The 21945-nt window shown below is 41.5% G+C and overlaps 2 protein-coding genes and 1 long non-coding RNA gene across 7 annotated transcripts in view; 1 reads left to right on the top strand and 2 right to left on the bottom strand.

The window, feature by feature from the left end:
• Positions 1–6710, bottom strand: part of SOS1 (SOS Ras/Rac guanine nucleotide exchange factor 1) — a 43840-nt gene extending 37130 nt beyond the window's left edge. For 2 of the 3 annotated variants that reach the window (XM_021538580.2, XM_021538582.2), the window contains exon 1: positions 6583–6710. In XM_021538580.2, coding sequence (XP_021394255.1) covers positions 6583–6669 — 87 coding nt within the window. In that variant the 5' untranslated portion in view covers positions 6670–6710. Of the gene's footprint in view, positions 1–2597; positions 3978–5329; positions 6338–6582 lie in introns of those variants that run through there. The other variant, XM_021538581.3, reaches the window with a different exon arrangement.
• A 329-nt stretch (positions 6711–7039) lies between these two features.
• LOC110474837 (uncharacterized) lies at positions 7040–8801 on the top strand. Its single transcript, XR_013341778.1, has 2 exons — positions 7040–7362; positions 7457–8801. It is a non-coding gene; the product is annotated as an uncharacterized LOC110474837 (long non-coding RNA).
• The window catches only part of MAP4K3 (mitogen-activated protein kinase kinase kinase kinase 3), a 64042-nt gene continuing 50634 nt past the window's right edge, over positions 8538–21945 (bottom strand). For all 3 annotated transcript variants that reach the window (XM_021538570.3, XM_021538571.3, XM_021538573.3), the window contains 8 exons: positions 20339–20397; positions 18361–18464; positions 17450–17621; positions 15295–15363; positions 15087–15179; positions 13409–13479; positions 10952–11007; positions 8538–10040 (listed from right to left, as the gene is read on the bottom strand). In XM_021538570.3, coding sequence (XP_021394245.2) covers positions 9953–10040; positions 10952–11007; positions 13409–13479; positions 15087–15179; positions 15295–15363; positions 17450–17621; positions 18361–18464; positions 20339–20397 — 712 coding nt within the window. In that variant the 3' untranslated portion in view covers positions 8538–9952. The remainder of the gene's footprint in view (positions 10041–10951; positions 11008–13408; positions 13480–15086; positions 15180–15294; positions 15364–17449; positions 17622–18360; positions 18465–20338; positions 20398–21945) is intronic.

Below are 21945 nucleotides of genomic sequence, written 5' to 3'. Positions count from 1 at the left end.
ACAACATCCTTCTCAAACGCTACTGCCCAGCTCCACTTTAACAGAACATCCACCTTGGCAGAAGAAAACATCATGAGTTGCCACTGGCTTGCCAGCACTGCTTATCTATATTAAGTAGAAGGTAAATAACCTTCATTGCTACGTGACACTTAGTATCAGTTAGGGTTCAAAGTCATACAAGCAAACAAAAGAAAACAACCAGACTAACAAGGAAAAGTACAGCATGGTTTGGTGCGCAAGTTATCACAGAAATGTGTAATTTCAGTATCTGCACTACCACAGTACCCAAAGGCTCAGACTGAGAATGACAGTGTTATTTGAGTGTACTTGGTGCAAATCCCAAGTCCATTTTCTAAGACATGATGCAAGACTGGGTAAGATGAAAGATTTAGTAGAAGACAAGAAATGGGAACATCTGTTAGCATAAACCATCACATGATTAGTATAAAGAAAAGAGAAGATCGAACTACCAGGGGCTTTCCATCTTTCTCATAAAGTCATCTCAGATTTTAAATTAAAAAGCCTGGGCCACCCCGCCTTATCACCCTTGAAAAGGAGTATGGCTTGAATCCCACCAAATCCTTCAATCCCACTTAGGAAAACACATGATAAAAACAGACTAACAACTTCTGAAGTGTGATGTTTAGATCAGATTCTTATCTAAACACTTAACCTCTCCCTTAAATAATGACAGAACCATTCCCTTCCCTCCTACACACACAATAAAATGTCTATCTTATGATAAAGGAAATTACTAAAAAAGCAGTTTAGAAACTTTTCAAAGAAGCTTCAAATCTTCAAAATACCCCATAAATTCCAAAGGGCAAATATAACCTACATCAGCTACTAATCCCTGCCACCATGGCTGTCTTCACCCAACTCGTGTATTCACTTTTTTGAATAGCCAATCTTCTTAATCTTTCCTAATTCTTAGAAGAGAAATAGCCAGAGTTTTCTTTATTTAAATATAAGCAGAGCCAGCATTTCTTGAACAGCTTTTCAGGATCTGCTTAAGATCAGCAGAGACAAACAGTGCCTGCTTAAAAAAAAAAAAAAAAACAAACAAAACAAAACAACAAAAACAAAACAAAACAAAAAACCACAGAAAAACCCCACAAACTAATTAAAAGAAAATTCTACAATATGAACACTTGGCTTCTTTTCCCCCATCTTTTTTGTCCTCTTCCCTTAAAATCCACAAAAGCAAGGAACTTCTATCAGGAACAGCAAGAGCTTAAAAATTAGGCAGCCATAAATCTAAACTAGCAGAAATAGTCAATGAAATCAACAATAAAGAAGGAAGTGATTAATGTATAATACAAATATAGCTGATCTTTACTTAATAACCTATAGCAGCTTATTTTACATAAAATCTTCTCAAACCATTTTTTTACAAACTCTCCATAATAACTTAGAATATAAACATTCCCACAAGCCTCATGGGGAGCAGTAGGAACTTTAAACCAAACCCTGAGAAATGTTTCATTTAAAGTACTCCAGATCTAACTGCTTCGGGTTAGACAAGAGGCTTGGTCCCCCAACAGGTCCAACACAACAACTCCAAGCTTGATCACAAGATGACCCAAACCCCAGTCTAGAGTGACATTCAACAGTTTGTTCTGCACTAGAAAGAGGTGTTTGATAATAGAAAGGGAATGAAGACACAGTGAATTTAACAATCGGAGTGATACATCCTCAGCAACAGTTTTCAGTTACCTCTTCCTCAGTGACCATGAGAAAAAGCCCAACAGGTTGCTTGTAAGCTGAAAATTTTCAATTCAAGATGAAAAACCTGTCTCCAAAAGACTTCTTAAAGCAACTTCACATAGCTTACATGAACACCAGCTTTATGCTCCGAAATCATCATTAACAATCACCACAATCAGGCTCACAGGTGTTCTGTTAAGTACAGAACACACCAGGCAAATCCTGCAGCTTCAGAGAACAATACCGGACCTGAGTCCATCAGGAGCAGCAGAAGCTCCAGCAGCTTCAGAAAATGGCATAACAAAAGAAAACACTTCTAAAGGAATTCTAAAAGAAATAATTCTAAAGCTATGTAACAAACTGAAATAAAAATGAAGCATCAACTGCAGGTAATCATTTCATAACTGGGCAAGACTATCCCTGTACTGCAAGAAATCATATCATGAACCAAAAACCAACTCCTGTGAAGAACAACTGTATTTCACTGCTGAGCATGGGCTGTGCTGTCAGTCTGCCCTGGTGACAGCTGAAGGGCTTGTAAAAAAGGGTCTAAAGGGAAAAAAGCATTGTATTTACCACATCATACTAATCATGGAAGGAGTTCTATAATGAGATAACATACCAAGCCACCCTCCAAAGCATTATCAGAGAAGTAACACTTTAATGACTGCAAGTAGTTCTAAACTGGAATTTTTCTAAACCTTTGGATATGGATTATTAGTAGAAATAATCCATCACAGAAACAAACTTGGCAACAGAGGAGATCATTCTGGCAAGAATTTTCTTCAATTCAGCACCTTTGAAAGTCTTCACTAATGCTGTAACTCTCATTTTTACTCAACACATGCTTTATTTTCCCTCAATGACTAAAAAACCACTAACAAGCTTACCACTAAACACTCCAGGACAAAGTACTTTATGTACATCTTGCATGGATGAGTGTTCTTATACAGTCAGCACTCCTTAAAAAGCTTTTTCTTCTATTCTTGTACATCTCTGCTGATATTTGGTAACCCTGACCATGTTTTGTTACCTTGATCAATTAAAAATACAGGAAATTAAGTCAAATAGAAATGTCTAGGGTGCACTCTTCAGCAGCAATTCACCAAGGATGCAGGACTTGGATTGTTGCTAACGTTTCTGCTGATGTCTCAAATGGGCAGCAGTATTACACTGCTCCACCGAGCAGGTGAAAAAAGTCATGCAGTGAAGACTTCAGCTGTAGGAGGTTCTTAGTTTCATCCTCCACAGCCATCAGAAGAACAGACGACACAAAGTGACCAGAAATTAAGAAAGTTCAACATCTTGTGTGAAGCAATGCTAAGAGTAAGGACTGCCATTCTGAGTAGCATGTGGCAACTGGTTTGTCACTAATTTCAAGAGCCAGGTAATTAAAAATCAGGTAGAAATATCTTTGTTAACAGCAGCTTCCTGAGAACTCTGTAGTGACTGAAGCAGCTTTTCCCATGTCTTTTGCTCCACGAGAGGTCCAGATGACACATGGAGTCCCTGGAAGCATGCTGTCAGGAACAGTTTCCTTAACTGAGGAAGCAAATCCCTTCAGCTGCCAAGCCACACCAGTCCAATCATTCTGACCACAACAAATTCCAGCAGTACCCCTGGTCAATTGCTCAACTGATTCAAAACAACTTGAGGTATGCAAGGAGCAGAACATTCTTTTGTTTTTCTCCATCATCAAATGGCTTAAGGTATCCATCAGTAACGATGACAAGCTTCCTACTGCAAAACCAATGGACCAGGGAACAAGTGCATCATACATGTGCAGAGAAATTCTGACTGCATGAACAACTTACACCCACAGGATGAAGCCATAAGGAATGATGTTCAAGAAAAACTATTCAGAATAAAGTGTGTAAATTCACTAGCAGAGGACACCAGTGCTGGAAGAGGCATCACATGGCAGGTGTCACTCCTTTGTTTTCCAATGCGGGCTGCATTAAAAGCTGTGTATCTCTGTCTCCAGGTACCCGAGACCTCTGGTGTTTCAAATGTCTTGGATCCTTCATCTTCAGCATCTCACCTTCTTTCCATCCTTGCAACTACAATTTCAGTCACCTGTTGTTATTCCTTCTTCCTTCCTTCCTTTTCTTGTACCTCATCACCATGATTATTGCCTTTCACCTGCAAACAAAGATCCCTGCAACACTCCTCTTTTGCAGCTTCAAAATAACTGTGTCCAGGCAGAGAAGAATCTCAGCTGACATAATTTTCTTCCTAATTGAGTGCACTGGAGTCTATCTTGACAGCATCTGAAGAAGAATCAGAAGACAAGGGATTACATTATGATCTCAGTGGTACAAGAACTGCGCTTTGCAAATGCAGCTGTTCAAAGCAAATGCAGCTCTACTGCTAAGGTTCATGTCTAATGAAACACAAGGCATGGTCTCCTCTAAGAATTGCCTGATGTGGGAAGAGATTTATTCTTACTCTATGTTCTTGGGTTTGCTGCTTGATTAAAAATAGAATCAAAATAATCCACTGGGAAAAAGAAAGCTATCTGCAATGATTCAACAACACCCATTTTTTAAGAAAGCGGTCCCAAGGCTGTAGTTTGAGCACTGCATTAGAAGCCAACTCACAGTTACAAAAGGGCAATGGCATTTTAATGATTCAGTCCACGTGTGGCAGCTTTCCCTGAAAGCTGCAAACACTCCATCCTGGAATATGTGCTCTTACAATGTTAACTTAAATGCCACTTTCCTCAATGGACCTATTAATTCAACACAGGTCTCCACAAACTGTTAAGTCTAATTTCCAGCTGTGCAGGAAATAATCACAATTGTCCCTCTACAACCACCTGGTTTCAGGTAGAGTTCAGCTCCTGTCACTACCTAAGAATGAGTGTCAGCATCTGGTCAGCTAAGGGAGAATTGAAGGAAACGTTCTCCTCTAGCAACAGTGGGACATATGTGAGCTTCCAAAAATACGACTCCTACTGAGACAGCAATGCTCTGGCAATTCAGCAAAGTCACCAGGACAGTCCTGCTCTTTGACCCCATTGGGAAATGCTGCCACCCTCTCCACTTCACCCACGTGCTGGCCTGCAGGTGCAGCTCAGGGCTTTGGTGAGCTACCCCAGGGATCAGTGACTGCAATGCTGCAGTGTTGCACCCGCCTTGTGAACCGCGGCAGACAACTGAACCCCTCACGACAAACTCATGCCACCCGTGACAGGTTCACTACTTCAGAGGCCTTTATCAGGGCAAAACACCCTACTCAAAACTATCTGTACCTCTCTCACGTTAGGAAAATACACAATATGGTTTGTCCATTAATGAAAAAGACAACAAGATAATAATTTAAAATTTTCATCTGCCATTTAGTTTTGCTGTAACTCAAGTATCTGGCTCTTCAGTAAAGCTGGTGACAATCAAGACAGATTCTTTATTTCCATCTTTACAAAAACAGCAATAGTAAGCAGCAACAGTCTGAGAGAAGGTAAGAAGCTGGCAATCTCATGAAAAGCTGAAGTCAAAAGAGCAAACACCTGCCAGACAATTACAAGTTTCAGTGTGAAGCCTTCAGAACTAACTCCACCTGCCTCCTGTCACCCCTCTACACACAAAGAGAAACAGAGCAGACAAAACCAATACAACTCTACCTTGTAGGGCCAGCCTGTCATCCTTGGTAGCTTGTCCTCGTTGGCCTTCTCCTCAGATTCCAAAATTCCTTTTCCCACTGCAGAATTCATCCAACGCCTTCAAGAATCATCTTTAAAGCAGGGTGACTTCATGAATGGCTTGTCCGCTAGGAAGAAATCTGGCACTTCAGATGTCACAAGTTATCCCAAAGTTTTAATGTTTGCTTGCTTTGAATCCTCGCTCTGTGTACTCCAGTTGTCAGCACTGAGACTCCTTTCAAATCTGACAAACATTTGTTGCGCCATAGAATAAACCATCCTCCAAAGGAACAAGCTCTCTGTGGCTGGGACGTTGGGTAGCTCCAGTTTCAAGCAGGCTTCATTCAGCTGGATGGGTGTCCAAGTGCTCACAAGCACCATAAGTGAGCCGTGTTAGTGCTGAAGTTTCAAGGAAGTAACTATCCAGGGATAAGACATTAACAGGACGCGCTACAGATGAGACAAGTAAAAAGACTTCCCAGAACTGGGCAAAGCCACACAATGCTGCAGACCTCAAAGAGCATGCCCAGAGAAGAGAGGCAGTACATTGCAAGGGGGAATTAGGAAGAAATACTGCACAGTAGAGCTGCAGCACCCGAGAACCTCTCAACCAGCCCAAGGAAGGAGCCTTTCAGGCAAAAGTTGCAGTGAATCGCTGTTAACTAGACAGTAACTCAGAAAGTATTGCCGTGCAGGACTAAACCACGTGAAGTTCTGCAATCTGAAGCCAGTTCAAATAACAGTGTCAGAAAATTTGTTTCTTAAGCCTTGCACTTTCTGGGTTCAGGATGGAAGAGGAGGCCTGACCATTTTTCCTCTCTTCCGAATAAATTCTTTCCATGCCATAGGCACAAGCCTCACCGTCCTGAGGGAGCAAGACTTGCTCGTTTGTCCTGATTAAGCCTTCTCAGCAAAAAGGCATTTAAACTACGAGAAGGTTAACTAAAAGCCATTAGGCACGAACACTAATTAACGAAAATTCTCTCAGGAGCTGCTCATAAAAATCCCCCCGTCACACGGTGTTTATTTACAGGGCTCGGTCTGTCAGAGCATCGCCCCGGCGCGGAGGGGCCCGGCAGCACCGCGGCAGCCGCCTGCGCCGCGGGACGGCGCGGACCGAGCCCCGTTAGCCCGGAGCCGCTCCCGGAGCGCGGGGAGCGGCCCCGCGGCGCGCCCGGCGCCCAGCCCGATCCCCGGCCGGGCCCCCGGGGCGCGGGCACCCGGCGGCCCCTCACCTTCTTGAGGGCGGGCACCAGCAGCCCCCGCCACTTAGGCGCGTTCTCCTCGCTGAAGAACTCGTAGAGCAGCGGCTGCGCCTGCATGGTGCCGCCGGGGCGGGCCGGGAGCCGCGCGGGAGGCCCGGCGGCGCTCAGCGGGGCCCGCGGCGCTCCCCCGCCGCCGGCGGGGGCGGCAGGCCCGCAGCGGCGGGGGGGGGCGGCGGCTGCCGCATTCCCCGCCCCGGCCGGCGGGGGCGGCGGGGGGAGGCGCGCGGCGCGGCGGGGGTCGCGCGCGGGCCGCGAGGGGCGGGGTCGGAGCGCGAGCGCCGCCGCCTCCCCGGTCCCGTCCTCGCCCGCTCCGTCGGCGGCCGCGGCGCATGCGCGGAGCGGCGGCGCCCCGCGCCTGCGCCCCGCCACGCGCGGCCGCGGCCTTCCTGGCGGAAGTGGCCGGCCCGCCGCACGCGCCCCCCGCCGGCGGGAGGGCGAATGGCCGCTGCTGGAATCGCCGGGAGTGCGGGGTACGGGGATGGATCGGGCTGGGACACGGGGATGGATCGATGGATCGGGCTGGGACACGCGGGATGGCTTCAGCTGAGACAAGAAATTGGACAAATATTCCCGAAGACCTTGTGTGGATGGACGAGGAACTCCTGGACAAGCTTAGACACTAAAAGGAGGCCTATGGAGGGTGGAAGCAGGAGCTGGCAGGAATACAGAGAGGTCGTCCGAGCAGCCAGGGATCAGGTTAAAAGCTCTGAGAGAATTAAGCATCAAGGACAAGCAGAAAAGCTTCTGCAGGTATGTGGGTGATAACAAGGAACACTAGGGAAAATGAGGCCCTCTCTGGACAAAGACTGAGGTGCTCAATTACGTTTTTGCCCGTCTCCACCAGGATGTGCTCCAGCCACACTGCCCAAGCTGCAGAAGGGAAAGGCATGGCCTGGGAGACAGAAGAATCACCTGCTGGAGAAGATGGGGTTCAAGGCCATCTAAAGCACCTGAAAGTGCACAAGTCCATGCAACCTGATGAGATGTATCCGCACATCCTAAAGGAACTGCTGTCTCCCTCCTCAGACAAATTTCTCCAACTTCTACACCATTCATAGATGACACAGGCCTTCCTGCATTGTAGGTGTGTTTTCTTGGAGGGAAGCAAGAGGTTTGGGCACACTCCCTATTTTTGCCAGCTATTTTTCCATGCAATCTTCGAGGTTGGAGAGCAGCATGGGAAAAGCAGAGCTGTTGAGATTGTACCACTAGACTGGGAACATGCCTACCCTAGCACAATGCTCCCTTCTTCCCACCTGCCGCTGCTCTGTCCTCTTTATTTTTGGCCCTTCCAGCTGCATTCCTGCATGCATGCTCACACCAAAAATGCTCAAGGACAGTAAAAACTAATAGCCCTTAACCTCTGGTGCCTATAATTCAACAATGGCCTGAGGAACCCGGCCCCAGCTGCTAGAGAACCGCCCCAGGAGGAAGCACATTCACGGCACATCAGCTGTAGTGCACTTTGCCAAATCGGAGTGACTTCTGCACGTCCAAGTGAGGAACAGCCCACAGGAGGCAGGATGGAAATCGCCCTTGGGGATTTCACAAGGGTGCTGTGATACACAACTCAGCTTTTCTGAGAATTCAGCTGCTCAGCAGTGAGGTTTGTGCCTCCACCTCTTCCCCCACAGGGTGAACCGAGGCTTAGGACAAGGAACAACCATGATGGGGCTGGCAGAAGCAGTGAGCTTGAGGCCCACAGGCAGAAAATAAACCTGCTGAAAAAAAGAATAAATTGGCTTTGCAATCAACAGAGGTGGAAGAGCAGGAAATGGAGGGAATTTCTTCCACGCAAGGTGGAGTTTGGAAAGACTTAGCTCAAATCTACACGTCCACTGCCCAAAGGCCAAAAGTGTATTGATGCCAACCCAAATTGAGTGGAACTCCAGCAACCTCTGTTCATACATTCAGAGACGCCCAGCTTCTGTGTTTGGCACAACCATTTAATCGCAGAATTGAAAACTCAGTATGTTCCATTTTAGTCTTATGTGGAAAATCAGTGCAGGTGATAATCTAATTGTACAACAACATGTTAAAAAATTTATTTTACATTATATACATTAGGGAACATATTTCAAAGCATTACCCATCACAACAATAACGCAGGCCATAAATCACTTTTAATTTAGTTTGGTTTTAGTGTATATTATCACAATAAAATATAAAGAACATATACAAAAAAAGGAGTCAAATGTGTGCATTTTCCTTAAAACTTGGCATTTACACACTCCATTGGAAAATAGCAATCAAAAATACTTCTGATCAAAACTAAGTTCCCGTGATGCGTAGTAACCATTGTATTGTTTCAATGAGGTAGTAACTAAATTTTGGCCATGTGTTAACATCCTAAAATCAAGAAAAGTGTGAAAATGGTTATAAGGCCAAAAACAAAAAGTCAAAATGGCAACATCTCTGAGCCATTTCCACAATGTGGAATGTTGCTCCTTTTCATCGTGATATGAAACTATTTAGTAAGACAAATAGTAATAACTACTTTTTATCATTGTATACACTAATAATTCAAAAACTATTGCAGAATTACAGTCAGGTACCACTAGTCTGGGACTGACACCCATCCATAAGGTATTGTTTTCAAGCATAGAGAAGTAATCATAAGGAAAGTTTTAATTAAATATAAAAATACAGATGTTTAACTGGTTTGTTTCACAAAGGAATCTACCCAAATAAACAAAAAAAAAAAAAAAAAGAGGAACTCTGAAGCCCAAGTCATATCCACAAAGTCACAGCTTACCTTTGTGACTAAATACATCACATCTCAATACATTGTGCAAACATGAACACCAGTGTGTTGTATTGAAATTAAAACAAGATTGTAATCTGATTACAGCCTTGGTTACAATTTCTAAAAGTTAATATTTGTATTAGTAAATTACATATAATAAAATACAATAGTGTTGCTAAATGTACTATTTTTGTTGCTAGAATCCCACTTTATAATAAACACATGAGACATCCTTATAATAGTACCCCAATTTAATTTCTGCATCCTCAGTGACTTTTACATCTGTACAGATAAGACACTTGTACTTAACAGGAGGACCTCTATCTACAGAAAGTCAGTGTAGGGCTTCAGCAAGAAGTTTCACTGAAAAATACTGCATATGTACAAAGATTACATAACAGCAAATTAAGCACTTCTGTGGTATCATAATGCTGTGTCCATACCACAAACAATTCTCGTCTTCCTCTCATGCCATAATAAATTATAAGTAACTGAAGTGGGGTTACTGCAGCTTTTGTGCAATTCCAGCCAGTCACGAGTGCTGCTGCAGCAGGAGCGCTCTCCTGACAGCGAGCTGCCTGCCACGTGCTGCTCTCAGTAGCTGTTCTCATGCCCTGCCAGGATATACAGATTGCTGTTGGCTGTCGGGTTGTCCGTGGGCCTGCTCTCCAGCACCACGACCCTAAAATGGAAATTTAAAAAGCCACAACGTCAAGTGATCCTTCATTTAAAAACAACCCTGGGTTTAATTAAATATTCTTTCCTAGGATCCATCTGACTCATTATTTCCTTTTCCCTGGATGCCTTTAGTCCAAAAGCCCCTCAAATCAATGCCAACCAAAAGCAAGCTCATGGTTTACTGCAAGCAGTGTAAGACAGAGGCAAAGTTAAAGCCTATCTCTGCAGTTCTTGTCAGTTCATTACTGGTGAACTGTCATATCAGTATGCACTCCCCTGAAGACAAAACAGCTGCTGCTTCTGTGGCTCTTACACAAGCACAAAGTTCAACACCAGGGCAGAGAAAGCTGATGAAGTCAGTGACACTCCTAAAACAGCACTTGGGTCACACAGAGAGGTTCCAAAAGCAGATGCCAAGGAACAGCTACACCAGGAGCTATCAAGAGCGCCTACAAGACCTGGACTGTCATGTTGGGAGAAGAACTGGTAGATTTCCTTTCTGGGGTAAAAGTGAGATACTTGAATTTTTAAAGTATTTTATTGCATTTATCTCCAGAGGCAGATTTTCATGAGCTACTGCTGCAGAACATCTGAAAATAAAGATTTCACCAAGTTAAAAGAATTCCAATTCAAAAAGGAAAACAATCCTGGAGATTGTGTCTGCAGCCAAGTAAGAGTTTCTTGCATGGTTGTGTACTTCTGGAAGCTCACAAACACTTCTAAAAATTTTTAATTTTTTAAATTTAAGAAAGAGAAAAGTAAAAGTAAAGAACTGAAAGGTAGACATGTACATAAAGGAATGTCTAAGATGCCTAAAAAAGAATTTGCAAGAAACATGCAAAAATAACTTTTATAAGGTAGGAGAACACACATTATTCTTTTATTTTAGTATGTCCTGTTTACTTCCCACCTTACCTGTCAGATCCCAGAAGCCTGAATATCCTTGTATTATCAGAAATTTCTTGTGTGATCTAGACAATAAAAATAAATATTTACATGTTAAGAACACAAATGTTTTCATTTTGTTTTAAACATTAATCAAGAGAAAATAATTAACTGTGACTGATGTTACCGATTACCAATTAAAATCCAATAGAGATTATAATGCAACTGTCACTTTTAGCTAAGATACAAAAGTTTTTTCTAATTCCTCCCACATTACATGAATTCCTCTGGTAGCCACTGCAAGCACAATAGCAGGGCTCAGCTTGGTACTTGAGTTACCAGTCAAATTCTCTTTATAGCCATGGCTGAAAGACACAGGGCACAATTTTTGTCACTCTAGAGTGTATATACAAAAATGGGTCAAGCAAATCACAGATAAAACACATTTTGTTTAAATGCTGAATTATAGTAAGTATGCACTACATTCATATTCTGAAAATCTTAGCAGAGAAACAATCTAATCTGTCATACTTATGCCCACTGCAAAAAGAAAACTTCATCTTTTGACATTTCAGACAAGTGCAACACACCTGTGTGTTCTGTTGGCGAATTGTACTTGTGTGATACATGTTTATGATCATATGAATACCAGACCACCCAAAAAATTGCCATGCTCATCAGTGAAGTCAACCAAAGCCCAGTGCACACTCCAAAGGGGTATTTGCTCATTTTGTGATCAGGCAGCACTGTTTACAAAGCTCCTCTTCTACACAGCCAAATTTTACACTTGGGGAAATTAGACATTCTCATCTCCTTCCCAGACCCTAGTAATGTTAGCTGACTTACTGAATTCACTTCTGGTGCAGAGAATTTGCAAGAGAATTTTAATTCGCAGCAATGAAATCCTTCACTTTTCTAAGAAAATTAATTTCTGCTTTCTGTGAGGCTAAGGCTGTACAATCTTTGCCCAATTTTGTACTTCTTGTGTCAGAATTCACAGTTCCCTCTTTAATTTTTAACACTTGATCAAATCATGGTGTAAGGTCACAATTGTGGAAGGAAAAAACTTTGCAAGCAGCTCAAGTCATCCCCACTTAGGCCAACTGTATTAGAATAGGGAAACTGAACTAATGATGTCTTAAAAGAAAAAAATGCTGCAAGTTAGTCAGCTTTTTGTCCCATGCAACAACTTCCTACCTATTATATAGAACAAAATTTCCCCCAAAGTAACAAATATGGTCAAGACCTGAGCCTGGCACTGGAGGCTTTCATATTACAGCAGAAAATATGTTTGTTTCTTTTAACAGCTGCAGCTAGTGGGACAGCTAGGAGAGATAAGGGATTTTAAAAGGCCCAAAAGCTTACCCTAGATGTGTTCTACAGAGAAGAAGTTTTAGGTGGCTTGCTTTTCTGTTAACAACCCAGTTCTGCTTTCAGTTCTTCATTTAGGTTCTGGCTTTGGCTTGACAGCAACAAAGCAAGCCAGTGTCCCTGATGCTTTACATAAACAACAAAATGCATCCATTTGGGCTGCAGCACACTGGAACATGGCCCCTCCCAGCTGGAGCAGAGCCGCTGAGTGCTCTACCAATGGGTAGAGCATTGCACAAATGCCACAATAAACATTTGCACCTTGGAAATAAGAAGCAGTCTGACTCCAGCCTTTGGTTCACACAGAGTAGGCTCACTGTTAGCATAGACTGGGTCAACTGACGCTTTGTGCAAATCAATGTAGTGCTGGAACAATGTGAGATATCTAAGCTTGGTGTGGTGTGGCTGTATGTGTACTTTAAACATAATGAGCTCAATTTCTCAGCCAATGAAATACTGATGGAATAAGTGGCAATGTTTGTAAATAGTCATTAATAATCAAATTAAAAGACTCATTAAATTCCTACAAAGTCCAGCATTTTCACTAACAAGTACACAGGGTTTGCACCAAGGGAAAATAAAAACTATTTGGGAAGGTAGTTATAATGGTTTAACTCTGTCTAAAAATCACATCAAATGGACTGAAAAAAGTGACTACAAGGAGATTTTATGAAAAAAACCAAACCAACCATGTTTAAGTCAATCTGGTATTTTTCTACTGAAGGTGGAAAAAATATTTCTTGTGTAAGCTGGGCAAAGTATTTTTAGCCAAGAGAACATGGCAGAGACTAAAAAACATCAGGCACCTCATTTGACACTGTGATAAAAAGCTGAAAGGTGAAGATTAATAACACCAAGAATTAGACTTGGGTATTTTCTATGGCATCCTGGCCTGGTCTCATTTCTGCTTTGCTTGTCAGATGTGAGGGAGTTCTTGTACAGCTCCACCAATGCTTTATTGCTTCTGAAACAAGCCTAGAATGAGACTCCAGCTGCTAGGTCTAACCCAGGAAGTTACTGAAATGTTTCATTTTTTTTCAGACAACAGCATTGTGTAATTCTCCTCCACGTGGCTTACATTAGAAGCCAGAATTTGAAGCAAAATGTAGTACTCACCTCATTTGATCTAAAACTCCTTCCTTGCATGCCGTGTTTCCAGAATGCTAACACACTGTCTTGTAGACAGACTGGCAAGAAAGAACACTGGAATCAGTTTTGAGGCATAAACTCAACTCTTGCTTTTAAAGGCCAAAAGCACAAGACTAAAGTTTTGAAATCTGTACATGTATGTTCCATTGTATAATATACACCCACTCAGACTGCAGAATGTCTCCCAGGAATCACCAAACGTGCCTCAAAAGTAGCTGCATTTATATATTTATTTGTTTAATGAGCAAGGTTTAAAAACATTTCCATATGACCAGAAAATATTCTAAATGTCTAGTCCTAGATGTGTCATTTTCTTTGAACAGGAAATCCCTTTAATTTACTTGCAGACAGTATATATGGAATTTTAACAGGAAAGTTCCAGGAGTGTCTTTGGAGACACTGCCAGAACAGTAAAGGCCACAGGAAGCTCATTTGTGACAAGCAGGGTGAGGACTACAGTACATGCAGATGTCCCAGAGTGAGGAGCTTCAAGTACATTCAATCCCTCCTTCCCTCCATTCCCAATCATCAAGAGCCATAAAAGTAATGTTTTCAGTGGCAATGTGTCTTGCCCTCTTCTCTGTGGAAGGTTATCTTTGAAGGGCCTGAAATTTTAAAGCTTCTCCTCAGAAACTCCCTGCAACTCCTGACAATTTTAGGACCCACTGTTCCTCCTCTTCTGGTGCTACCCTTCACCTGTGCACACATCCCTCCTACTCCTCTTTCAACAGCAGGTGGTACAATCCAGACATGTAACTGCTGGAGAACTGCCAAAATGATCTATTCTTTCTGTTTCACAAATTTAATTAATTCAAATTTTACACAAGAAAACAGAATTTATGCATTCTGTGATATATCATAGTTTAGTCTTTGAGCTGCTTTATAAAAATGGACTGCACAAACACACATGCAAAATGAGTTAGACACGGGTTAGGCAGAGAGTTTATGTAGGTTAGCTTAAGGTATTCCTTTAGAGGCTAGAAGTCTCCATCATGCTCCCAAGATATTTAGCTTAGTCTAAGAAGACTCCAGGATTATTACTCCATTCCAATTGTTCCTAGGAAGGCACATGCTGAACCTTTTACTGACTCTTCTCACACAAAGTGAAATGAGGTAGTGTTCCAGATCCCAAAGACTAGACAAGTAGCATACCTAATTCTTTACTGTAACACTGAACAAGTTATTCATAAAAGATCTCAAGTTGAAAGAGATTCATAAGGATTGCTTAGAGCATTGTCCAGAAGTCACATGAGCTCTAACAGGCTTGGTCCTGAGACCACTTCTCTGGGGAGCTCAGTCTAGCGATCAATCATCCTCTGAGTGAAATGCATTCTCCTAATATCCAAACTGAATTTTCCCATATGCAACTTCATACGATTTCCATGTCCTTAATGCTTGTCATGACTTCTGGCTGCCAGAGCACACTGTTGACTCATCTTCAGCTTGCTATCAATCCCAACCCCCAGATCTCGTTCTGCAGAGCTGCTCTCCAGCCTCTCATTCCCCAGTTTGTGCACATAACTGGGACTCCCTCATCTCAGATGCAGAATCCACCACTTGCTCTTGTTAAATTTCATCCAGATGGTGACTACCCAACTCTCTGACCTCCAGGGATATTCAAGACTAATAATGAAGCCCAGTTTACCTATTGATTCAATCTGAAAGTCAAACGTGAGCTCCGACGACAGTTTGCGGCTGGATTTTAACCTGCCTTGCAGATTCACTATTTTTATGCAGCCTAGACAAAAAATAAGGATATGTTAACCAAGGATTATCTTCAATATAGAACCTAATTTGAAGACAGACTATGCATGTATATGCATACATATATACTTAGTTGATATTAAACTTACAATCCAAACACACTAAAATGGTATCTCTCTCCAGCTGTGTTACATGGACAACACTCGTCTCCGTAGTGTCTATAAAAAAATGACAGTGTTAGTTCATAACATACATTAGCATGAAATTTGAAATGGAAGTTCTAGAGATTGAGACACTTTGATGCATTAGTGTGTTTTATCTATTTAAAATCATCATCTTACCAGTGACATTACTCTTCTCTTAGAGATGTATGTCCACTTATCCAATATGTTGGCTGTGAAAGGAAAACTGAAGCTACAATACTGAAGTATGTATTTAATTCAGCCTTTTCTGAGCCATGTCACAAAAGCAAACTGACATGTACATCGCTCTCCATTTATTTTCTGTTGATGCACTTGAATATTGCTGTTGCAAAAAGGCAGATATATGTGACTGTCCACACTATGCTGTTTCAATGCACTTTTCTTCTGTCTTTATTTCTAACTCCTGATAGGGACTTACATACTATTACTTAATTCTTGCTACTATTTGCAGAAGCTCCATCCCCCAAATGTTCCAAAACTAGGGGCCTATTTCCTTCTCCAAACCCTCAAAAGAAGGCCTATTTTCTTCTCTTCTGAATTACAGCTGCAGCAGTCTCCATCACAGCAAATAGGAATTTGACCCACAAGTGATTAATGGACATGTCAGCTCAGAAGCGTAGTTTTGGTCCATTTGTTTGTTAACATTAAAGTTACATACACAGCAGCTCTTACTAATTCAACATTTCTGCCAGATTCTGTAGGCATCTTTCATATAGCAAAGAGAAACTCAGTAAATATATGAGACATGAGAAATTAGAGCACATTACTTAAGAACACAAAAGCAGCTTCAGGTTAAAATTCTAAAAAATAAAAATCTGTTTGCATCATTGCTCTCCTGCCAGCAGGAGACAGGAATAAGCTGCTGCAACAAAAGGGTTTAAATTTGAGCTACAAAAATAGGAGAAAACGGCAACATAGACATAACACGTGAACACACAAGTAATGCAAGGAAATTGTAACAGTGTGGAAGGCACAATGCAAAAAAAGAACAGAGAAGGGATGAATACTCTTGTATTTATACACCAAAGCAAACAACATTAAGAGAGAAGTGGTAACAGGACATTTCTCTTCAGCATGCTTCCTTTATGGGCTGTGCTATAAATTCAGAGTTACAGGTAGGAAGGAATGAGACTAAAATGCATTATCTGAAGTACTGTGTGTTAATTTGCCATCCACTGCTCACTTTGGGTATTCTAACTATGCTTTAAATTGTGTCAAAATTTGATGCACTTTTCAGCAGAAGCAAGGTCAGTGGATATCTTCCTGGAGGAAAGTGTTCTTGCTAGTGAATTCCACAGTGCACACTCATCTGGACTCATGCACACGTGTATGCCAGCACAGAGCTATGTATAAATCCATCACGAACCAACAAAGGATCCATGACAGGCAAAACCAAAGCTATTGCTTCTGAACCTGTCAGCTATGACTAGCAATGGTTCCTTACTGCATCTAGGTTCAGGGGGCAACCTTGTAACTCTAAAAAAGTAATTCTTAGCACACTTCCATGAGAGAATTTCTGCTGATGCTCAGATGGTGGCCATCTCACTCATGGTGCCCACACTGGTGATGGCCAGGCACTTGGTTTCCTGCACCAGTGGTCCTAATCCTTTTGATTCCCATAAACACCAGAGGAATGCTCTGTCTCAGCAGGAGGTGATAACACCATTTCTTACCATAGTGACACACTGCAGGAGAGCCAAAATACATCTTCCAGAGATGTCAAAAGGAACTGCTCAGAATGCAGTTTTACTAAAACCTATTAAATAAACAGAAGTCATGGTGCCAGGGTAGAGCACAACACAACACAGGGGGTAATAAAGTGCTGCCTAATTTGTGGAAATACAAGAAACTGTAACTCCCCATCCTCTGCTATACCAAAAATCTCAAGGAATCCCATCAGTTCAACAAGGAGAAACATTAAAAAAAAAGTGCACATGCAAGCAGGTTCAACCAGATACACCTTTAAGCAGAGAACTTGCAATTCTCACTTAGCCTTAATGATTTAACCATTTGCTTCCTTAGAGAAGCCTACCTTTTAGTGCTTCAACTATAACAGAAGAGCAAAGAACATTTTGGAATGCAATGACAATAGCACACAAACCTGTTTCTGTAAACCACGAAGAGGTAGAATTTGGGTTGACAGTCTCAAACTTCACCACCTGGTTGAACTCTCTTCCTCTACTGACACCAACACAGACTAAAGGGAATTCCTGCTCGGGGACTACCAGCATTTCAAACAATCTCAGTGGACAAGGTACAGGAAAATCTATGTGCTAGATGAATAAGCAAAAATAGGTATTAGAAGGGAAATAAATGTAGTCTGAGTTGCTGTTGTATATTCAAACTGTATGGTAAATTTTAGGACATACTTTGTAATGTTAGGTTTACTTCTTCAGCTAACAGGAATTGATAAATACAAAAGGCCTGAGTTAAGAAGCTTGGAGCATTTCATGCCAACTCAGTTAAAATAAAACAGCATGTCTTTTATCATGTCCTTTGCAGCTGCCCATGGACAACAAGAGTGCCCATCACTGCTCTCCCTGGCTACTGAGCCTCTGAGCCTTCTCTTCCAGGCTGATCAAGCTGTAGCAGCTGCCTTTTTAGAAACATGAGCCCACCCTGGCTCTGTCTCTCCAGGTGATGTCATATGGGGAGATAACAAGGATTTCTGGGCACCTCAGTGTCAAAAAACATAGAACAAATGGTCACCTTCTCTCTAGTATGAGAGCAAGACCACTGTTAACCCATGTCTCAGCCTGCCAGCCTCAGTTTTCTATTGTGCAACTGAAAGGCAATGTTCATGGAGTAAAGGGCTTGGTTCTCTAACTGAAGTGCACCCCAAAAACATGAACATTTATTTTGAGTCAGTTAATACATGACATATTTAAGTAGTTATTTTCAATATAATAGAAAACAGGAGAAGTCTAATAAATCAAAAAATGGCTAATACTTATTTTTAACAAGCCACTAAAAGATAACTAGAAAAAAACATGAGAGTAATTGTAATTTTACCTTGATTAACATAAACTTTTGCATTGGTTCAACCCATTCTAACAAAACAATGCTAGACTGTAGTGCTCCACAAAGGTACTTGTGGCCTGTGTAGGGATTTCTCACTGCCAAGAAAGGATAGAGAATATTAGTGTACTAAGCACATGCAAATTATAAACTATTTCCAACTATGTAACAGTCCCTTTTCGTTTGGAAAATACCCACCAGCCCCACTCTAATACTTTATATATTTTAAAAATAGCTGATTGCACACACACTTGGAGTGTCTTGGGTTTACTGTGTTGGTTTGCCTAGGCTGTCTCAAAATCACCACAAGCAAGCTGTTAAAGAATAGCTTTTTCTATAACACACAGTTACCCAGCAAGCAGTGAACAGTTCAGCTGCCTTTCAAGCACTCTTCACAGCCAGTCTGAAATCCAGGAGTTCTGTAATTCTAACGAACAATTCTAGACAATCAGGAAATCCAGTTGAAACTGAAGAACAATAGAAGAGGAAGAAGTGCTGCTCTTCCATTGTCAGAACTCAATTAAAACTGGCAGAGAACAACAGAGTTGAAAAGTCAGGCCCTGTGAAGTTTCACAAGTTCAATTCTACAATACTGACAAAATTTCACTCCTTAAGCACTGCCAATATTTGATGCAAGACAATCAAGTGCTATTTTGCACTTTGTACAAATACATCTAAAGACCAGATTTTACTGTGCAGTGAAGTGACTGTGGGCCATCAGGCAATAAGCAACAAAGTTTCGATTACAAGCTTCTACAATCCAGAACTACCCACAGAAGTGAAATATGCCCACACTACCTTATAGTCACAGACACTCATCAGCAATCCCTTGGCACCTTACCCATCAGTGTTTTATTTCATTAATTCAAGTTCTCACTCAACATCAGACTGATTGCAAAGTGCAGCAAATAACGCTTGGTGTGACCCTGAGTAAGACTAAACTCAGCAGCAGAAACCACAAAACAATCACCAATGCCTGTAAGGTGCAGAAAGAAGACCAGAAGCTCTCGTCTTTTTTGGCCTCCTGTGGCACTCCTGCTGCCCTGAGGCCAAAAGCAGACTTATGTGCCACAGGAATGGAGGCTCAAGTCACAAAAAGTAAGACTCTCAAAGCCACCCTTGCTGTGTTCACAAATTATCCCTCACATCTATCACGCAGAGGGCTCCAGGCTCAGGAAGCTGAGCTATCTCCGAATATGAAGACTCCCCTTAAAATGTCAAGTAGCACAGCACCCCTGTTAAATTCTGTGCCTGGCAGGACAGGAATCACAGAACCACAGAAGAGCGCACACAAGGCTTCTTGTTTGATGAACAGAAACCTAGAAACATAGGGACTTCCAAATTAATTTTTCTGTCAGAAGGCCAGAGTTTTTACCTGTTCTGACCCCTGTCACTTCACCCCTGTCATCCCATGAGTGTTCATTCCCTGCAGCATTCATTACCACTCATAGTGGTTTGTGGTTTTTTTTAAATCTATCTGCCTCCCTTTTAGAACGTGTCTTAACACAGTGCAGCTTTGAGACTTTGGTAGCTGCCACATTAAACACATTATAGAGGCTTCAGAGACAACACTGTCCTCAAAGAATTAAAAATACTATTTTGCTTTTTATCACCCACTATTGATAACTGAAACTTCTGCTAGGAATGCAGGTAGCTTAATCCTGATGGCAACTTCTCTAAGTTTCTCCATACACGGAGATTAGGTTCTTCTTGAGAATTGGTTTGAATTTTGACATCATTCTGCTTCTCTGCATTTCTTGTAAACTGTCTTTAAATATAAAGAGCTAAATGGGGAAGTTTTCACTGCTTAGACCCAAGGACTAACCTGAATGAGCTCACCATCTGCAAACGCACAGTTTCGTAATAATGAGAAAAATCTCTTCTCCCTTTACCTCCTAAACTTCACTCAATAATCTTATTACTGCCACCATTTGTGCTGCCCCCTCACACTTATCTCCAGATCTTCACTTACCAACACAACACTTTTGACACCATTTAGTGTCAGGAATTTTCGTAGATACGGCAAACTTCCTACAAAAGATTAAACACAAAATTATTGATAGACTAAAACAATTGAGTGAATTTTCTTTTCTGACATTCACTGATAGAAAAACATCTGCCACACCAAAAAACTAAAAAAATACAAGTTTGTATATTTCTTGTGAAATCATGGAAACAATAATGTGAAAATTTGTCAGATAAGTCAAAATGTTATTTGCTGGTAACAGGACTCAGAGTTTCTACATATATCAGAAGACAACAGGCACTATTCAGACTGGTCACAGTACTCTTAACAATAAAAATAACTAATTTGATGCTGTAGAAAAGATAGGAATAAATAGATTGATAGACAGATGCTGCACTCAAAGTGAGTACTTGTCACAGATTTTCATTGGAACAAGTCATGGAGGTTTGAAAGGAACTGCTCAAGGACACTCCAGGGAAAGAAGCTAGAAAGGAGACAGACATCTGTTTGTCATTATCATAGACATATTTTCTGCTACTGAATGTCTGCCTACCAAGTATCAAAACTTGAGGTTAGAACATTTTGCAAATAAATATATAAATCCTCACAAGTTACTTCAAATTCAATTTTGCTTTGCCTTTTCTCTACCAAAACCTCTGCTTTTATCATTTTGCACGTAGCACTCACCATCATAGTATCCAAAAACTTGTTTAAGAATATACTTTATGGTCTGGTAGGAAAAATTACATTCCCCTACATACTTCAAAAGTATCTTCTGCCTGGCTAAATGTGACTACCCTAATACCCTACAGCCTGAGGTAAAAGAGGAAAACAGATTATTTAAATTAATCTTTCCTGCCTTTGAATGACTGGCTTGGCACTCACATTCAGGTTGTGCTGCATTTTTCCTGGGAAGTGACATTACTGGACAAGAAATTTTCTGAGTCCTCTGCAACTTAGGTGAGGTACCATTCCAGGCAGAATCTAGTCTGGTTTTCCTAGCACAATCCTTATGGTAATTATGATTATTAGTCCACAGCTGATTCAGTCCTCAAGCCAAAGTCACCCACCAAAGTCAAATTTGGAAGAGAGGAGCAGAACAATAGTGCAAGTACACAGAAGATAACAAATCAAAGCACAAGTTCTCTTAGTTATTTAGAATTTTCCCTCTAGGAAGAACACAATTTTCAGACAAGTGTTGCACTTATGTTTACAGGTAACTGAATTACACAATTAAACATAACAATTATGTTTACAGGTAACTGAACAAGAAGCAGCCGTTCCTGAACCCAAGAATTACATGTTAATAGACTTTTAATAAAACCAAAGGTAGCAGAGAACCCATTCTTCTATAATACAATTTCCTAACAGAAATTCTATTCTATTAGAAGAACCAGTGTCTCGCTAGACACTTTATGAATCAAAGGTTTTCCTGCAAACTAGATTAGTGTTACTACCTTCTTCTGCTGGGATTTGAATGGGCTACTACGAAGGCTTGTTTAGCAGTGTCCTGGTTCTGGCCAGGACAGGGTTGATTTTTTTGCAGGCCATAGCTTTTGTTCAGCATCAAGTACAAGCAGGATTTACCACACTAGACTATACCTGAAAAGAGC

The sequence above is a fragment of the Lonchura striata genome, unplaced genomic scaffold, assembly GCF_046129695.1.
Source record: "Lonchura striata isolate bLonStr1 unplaced genomic scaffold, bLonStr1.mat Scaffold_149, whole genome shotgun sequence".
Classification (NCBI taxonomy): Eukaryota; Metazoa; Chordata; class Aves; order Passeriformes; family Estrildidae; genus Lonchura; species Lonchura striata.
This window is presented reverse-complemented; position numbering and strand designations above follow the sequence as displayed.